General features: G+C 36.3%; 1 protein-coding gene across 3 annotated transcripts in view; it reads right to left on the bottom strand.

The window, feature by feature from the left end:
• Nucleotides 1–254: 254 nt before the first annotated feature.
• atp13a3 (ATPase 13A3) overlaps nt 255–5,768 on the bottom strand; it is a 39,071-nt gene continuing 33,557 nt past the window's right edge. For 2 of the 3 annotated variants that reach the window (XM_088312321.1, XM_088312323.1), the window contains one exon: nt 925–5,213. In XM_088312321.1, coding sequence (XP_088168447.1) covers nt 5,031–5,213 — 183 coding nt within the window. In that variant the 3' untranslated portion in view covers nt 925–5,030. Of the gene's footprint in view, nt 627–924; nt 5,214–5,768 lie in introns of those variants that run through there. The other variant, XM_088312322.1, reaches the window with a different exon arrangement.

Below are 5,768 nucleotides of genomic sequence, written 5' to 3'. Positions count from 1 at the left end.
CGGACGGAATCTCGCACGTCAGTTCCTAATCAGAATTCATCCACGCTAAAGACAATTTAGCTGTACTATTCAATGCTCTTTCGAGAACCGAAATAAATGAAATATTAAACAAATAACAAAATAATTCCATGATGGCGAAAAAAACATTTAAAAAGGGCGTCAAATAATTTGTGAAATATTAAGCATTTGAGTTTTATTGTATTGAATTGTATTTATCAATGTTTACTTCACACGTTTTACAACTATTTCTAACAAACACTTCCTCTGTCTTTTAAATAAGGTCTACTATGTGGGCGCAACAATATCCATCACAAACTTTCATGATCAAAAGTGCCTACAGGTTTTTTCATAGGTATTTTAAGTAGTGTTCTGATGGGTATACAGAACAGTAACAGTATAGCTCTTCATGACGTCCAATGGGTGGCGTGCAAAACATTTGTTGCCGGGGTGAACGGCTGATTTTCATGCGCCCGAAAAATAATCTTTGCACGGTGTTGGTCGGGGGGTGTAACTTCATGCCAGTAAATGCATATTCGGCGTGCTGTGCCGTTGATGCCCGGGGGCCACCGCTCCATGGGCCCCATCCGCTGCTTGCTCTCACTTCCGATACTAGCGGAATCGGTTAGCTGCAACGAAATAACATTTCGGTACTTTCAATACTGAGCAATTGTTCTTTATTGAGTCAGTTGGATGTTTGTTAGAGCTATTATACTCAAGATTAGATTGTGCAGGGGAACTGAATATGTCAAGACAATTCATTTTTATCTGAGGTGCATATCAATAAAGTCAAGGGGCAGCAATGTTAATAAGAAGAAATACTCATTCTGATGTTCTGCATGATACTGGTTGTAAAATTCCGTACTCAAATGAGAATTCATTGTTCAATATCCTACCAAATGGCACAAATCTACTTGAAGACGTAAATGATGGTTTTAAAACATTTATTGAAACAAAAAGGCTAAAATACAATATCCAGGGGGAGGAATAAAATCATAAATACACAATAAATTATTAGGTAGAAACAGTTTAACACAATGTACATCTCTGCTGATAAAAAAATATATATCCAATATGAGTCGATCACTGATATGCAGAAGCTGTCAATTAAAGCAGATCCCATTTGCTGTACTGATAGTTGGTCAGTAATAAAGACGCCTCTTTGCATTCGAGTAACAACTTTGATCATATTCTTTATTTGTTATATACATATACCCCTGAGGAAACATCCATCTGAGCCTATAAACTCAGTGGCTGACTCAAATGCCATTTAACCGTTTGTCAACGAAACATGAGAATAGGAAGCAAATCCTACCTGTCAGCATATTGTTGTACCTGTATTTAAAACATCTCTACATAAATCCAAGGTGTCGATATAGCAGTCACAAAAAAAGGCAAATTTGTAGCGTATAACAAATGTTAATATTTACACTCAGCAAGGTATTAAAATGACATTCAGCGTTAGAAATTAAATGTTCATTATGAAGGTGCACAGTCAATGAACAAATTGTTACAAAGCAGTGGCAATTGATTCAATTCTTTGAGATTAGCATTTATCAGTTTCTCACTGTCTTTAAGTTTTACAGTAGAAGTTTGCTTTACCGTGTACATCATAGACCCGAGCCTGATAAATCTTGATCCAAGCAATAGCAGCAACCTAGTTTCGATTTTAACTAAATCCAACACTGAAAGAAAAATGCCCATGATTCATTCCCAAGTGAGATAAAGTAGAAATTAATTTAACTTGATATGAAAGTGAACATACAAATAAATGTAAAAAAAATGAAAAAAATCAATCAAACGCTTGATTGTAAAAAAAAAAGTACCACAACACTAGCCCTTAGTAGTTGAAGAAAAGAAATACATATTTTAGACCAAATATTCAGATTTTTATCCACACACAGTACATCTCAAAATATAATTCAGACTAAATCCAAATTTTCATATACTCAACTCTTGTTCAGTTCAAATGGGAGTTACCATGCACAAAATGTCAAAACATCTTATTTTCTATTTCTCAAATAACCAATCAAGACAATAGCAAATGTCTGAAAACAATAACAGCTTTGCGTTGGGAGCATGTTGCGGTCTTCAAAACAATCCATTTGTGCCTTAGGTGGTCGGCCCATTAAGCAAATATTAAAGAGCTTGGGCACATCAGGTCCATCCCATCCATTATGACATTGCACACATAACAAAAAAAATCTACTTATTAAAACAGAACAGGTCACGGGTTTCATAGACGTGTTAACTTAAAAATGTTATCTGATATTGATACAAATTCGATTTAAAAATGGCTTTTAAGAGAAACGTCAGCACTTTTAATGCCACCAAAATATTTTGCGATGCTGTTTTGTACGGGGCAAAAATGCTAACTAATCTACACATGATGTAAGATACTCGCAAAATATGCACAATCTTCTCACATCATATTGACTGTTTGGACACAGAGACCATGAGAATACATTGGGGTTGGACACAGAAAAAAATGAATAGAAGTACATACGTCTGTCAACATCACAAATAACTTCTTCAGACATTGCAGACTACAAATTTGGGTCCTTATTTTAGAGTAATGCTTGAGCCTAAAAAGAACACGCTGTCTTGGTACTCTGCAAAAGATCAGCGGCTTGAAATCAATGCAGTGCAAATCTTTCCTTTCCCATCAGTTTGCTAACGACGTAAGTATCTACACATACCATCTGATTCTATCACACCATTGGCAGCTAACAATCTAAAAACGCACTGCTCCAAATAATATATTGTCAGATACTAGCAAACATTTCTCTGGAACAGCGTTTTAAAAATATAAGAGCACTGAACATATTACATAGCCCTTATATAAAGCATCTGTGTAAATGTGTGTGTTTAAATGGACAAACGGTTTCAGTGTGCACAAGGGTTCCTTTCAACATGGCAAAGCAATGAGCTGATGAGATGCAGAATGCATTACCAGTGCACCTTTAATCATTCTTCCATAGGAAGAGATTTATAGTTTAGATGAGCACAGAATTTCTTTTTTGTAAGGTTAAAAAAAAAAAAAAAAAAAAAAAGAGCAGTGGCTCGCAATTTGTATTTTTGGTGCTTTGGAGAAACATTCCCAAAGCACAATTCTACAGTTGCAACCATTTAATTTGCGGTAGCTCGATGGCATTTCAACATCCTACATATACGCATGAACAGTCTCTGAATAACCAAATCATTTTGCCACTAAAAGCACAATAAATGTTTAACTTTTGACTACATTAGTCATCACACTTGCGGCCATCAGCAAAATGACTGGCGAGAAGCAGCAAAACAAATGCTATGTTGAAAATTTAGGATGAACACTTGAGTCTCAGAGGCAGGTTGTTGGTAGCATGACATCAAAATATTAGTCTATTTATGTGGAAAACATCAATTGCTGGCTGGTTTCAAGAAAATATAGATTGTCTTTTAGTCTCTCACTGTCCAGAAAGTCAATAGAGTTCAGCAGTGTTCACTGTGCTTAGTTCCTGTGATTTAATCCATATTTTACTAGCTAACCGGGATGACTATAGAGTGTAAAACTCGTAAAAAGAAATACAGGGTGTCCCAAAAATAACTAAACACATCCTTTTTTGTATTTCTTTTCAGGTATTATTCAGACAAATGCAACTTCTTCAGTATTTAACTTGGGATTTGCACTTTTTCTACGAATATCACTCCATTGACCATGGCTCGCCAATTGACATTGGCACAGCGTTGCAAAATTGGCGCCTGGCAATTAGTTTTTCTGGCCCAGACTGCAGTTCTGCACTAGTTTAATGGCTGTCACACCGCTCCAAAGTGGAGGATGATTCACCCTATTTTTAATTAGTTTTTCAAAACAGGATTTTTTCGAGACAAACCACACAGCATTTGTTCTTCTGACACTACCATCACTGATGAAAACATCAAACTCCTTGAAGCGGGGTTTGCGCAAAACCAGTCAAGACAAGACGGGGCCTGAACTGGAGGAGTTGGTGATAGACAAACGTGTCAGGTGGTAAATTCACAATAATGCTTCAATGTCAATTGGTGGGCCAAAAAGGAGGGAGATACACAAAACGCTTGCAAAAATTGCAGCGCTTAAGATGTCAAAAGATGATAAGATCAGGTCTGTCCGAATGATATCTGAAAATTTAAAAAAAAAAGTGTTTTGCTACAGTGCACACCCTTGTATGGTCAACAGGAACAAGTCTTAACAATCCAGTCCATGTTGTTTGGAAGGGGGTTTCCACCATTAAAAGATGTACAGCTACAAAGTAGACTGTGATTAAATAACCTCTGTGGGATCAGTCAATTATTTTTCAAAACTGCCATTTATAAATCCACATCTAGTCAAATGCAGAGCTTATTGAAATTTAACATCAACTGCACAATGATGTTAATGACCACCACACAGTAGCAAGCAGGACGTGCAGCTAAACACCAGTTATCCAACCCACTTCATAAATAAATGCCCCGAAACGTAAGATGGAGTGACAGAACTGTGATAAAACTGAGCAATCTAACACAATTAACCCAAAAGTCAATCACTTATTTCTAAAGTTACTGTTTTACTCATAGAAGGACATGAATTACAAAGAAAAATGGTCGATCTTAATTACTTTGTGACACGAAAAATCTTTTCAAGATTCCAAAATGTTACTCGGCACTCTCATAGTCTGACTCCTAAACTTTAAAAATACAAATATATTATTTAAGTTGCATCTCTAAGTTTTTCAATATCTTAATATGGCCATAGCTTTTATTAAACCTCCGCCCCACCTCACTTCCAATATTAGGATAAAATGATTTTGTTTCATTGACCGAGGACCTCACCCTCACAAGTGGCTGAACCAGACATCATCATTCAAATGTGTTTGAGTGGTTGATTTTTTCTTTTGGGAGCTACAGTATTATACAATCATCAGGACCAGTGACAAGCAGAGATCAGGTGAGTGCTTCAATAAGTTCATGTGCAAACATACTCTTTGCTTTGATAGTTCCAGTATGCAAAGTCCTGGCTAATGATAGGGGCTTTGGGGATGCTAGGAAACACCCTTAATTTGATAAGAGGAACCATTTTCAGGGTAGGCCTTGGCTTCAGTAGTAGTGGTTGGTTTTGGGGGCCAGTCGGGGTCCACACTGAGCTCCTTGGCCAGATGCATGTAGCGAGCCTTGCGGGCCACCTTGCCTGGGCAGCACTTGTATGCTGACAGCTCAATGCCTATCTGAAATATCCACAATCCCACACATAAATAAAATATTCATTTCAGCAAAATGCAATAAAACGTCAGGGGGTAGGTGAGGTAGATTTCATTAACTAATGTCACAAAATGTGGAGTTTTTCGAAAATATTTCAAATCACAGGCAACAAAAACACACTCATTTGCATGCAATATGAAACACTACACAATGCACTACTCTTAACTATTGCCCAAAATGATACAAATGTACCTCTTCATATCCAGGTGCATGTCAAAAAATTAAACTATAAATTAATTTGTTTCCGCAGTTCAATCTAAAAAGCGAAGCACATGATATTATGTTATATAATAATATTACATAAAAATCATTTTGAATGTTTGTTGATATAAAATAATAGGTACAAATTGACTTTCTAAAAAAAAAAAAGAAAAATAAAAATAATTTAAGAGGTTCACTTTTGACATTGAACTACTGAAATGAACTTTTCCAGAATATCCCAATTCACTGAGATGCACCAGTATATATTCAATGAGTTTGCAATGCATTGTGAGCTGATGTTAGAAGGCTGCCCAGCTGTA

The sequence above is a fragment of the Idiotropiscis lumnitzeri genome, chromosome 13 (assembly GCF_059441095.1).
Source record: "Idiotropiscis lumnitzeri isolate Australia: NSW breed Sydney's pygmy pipehorse chromosome 13, RoL_Ilum_1.0, whole genome shotgun sequence".
Taxonomy (NCBI): Eukaryota; Metazoa; Chordata; class Actinopteri; order Syngnathiformes; family Syngnathidae; genus Idiotropiscis; species Idiotropiscis lumnitzeri.
Note: the sequence above shows the minus strand (reverse complement) of the source record. Positions and strands in the feature narration are given on the sequence as shown.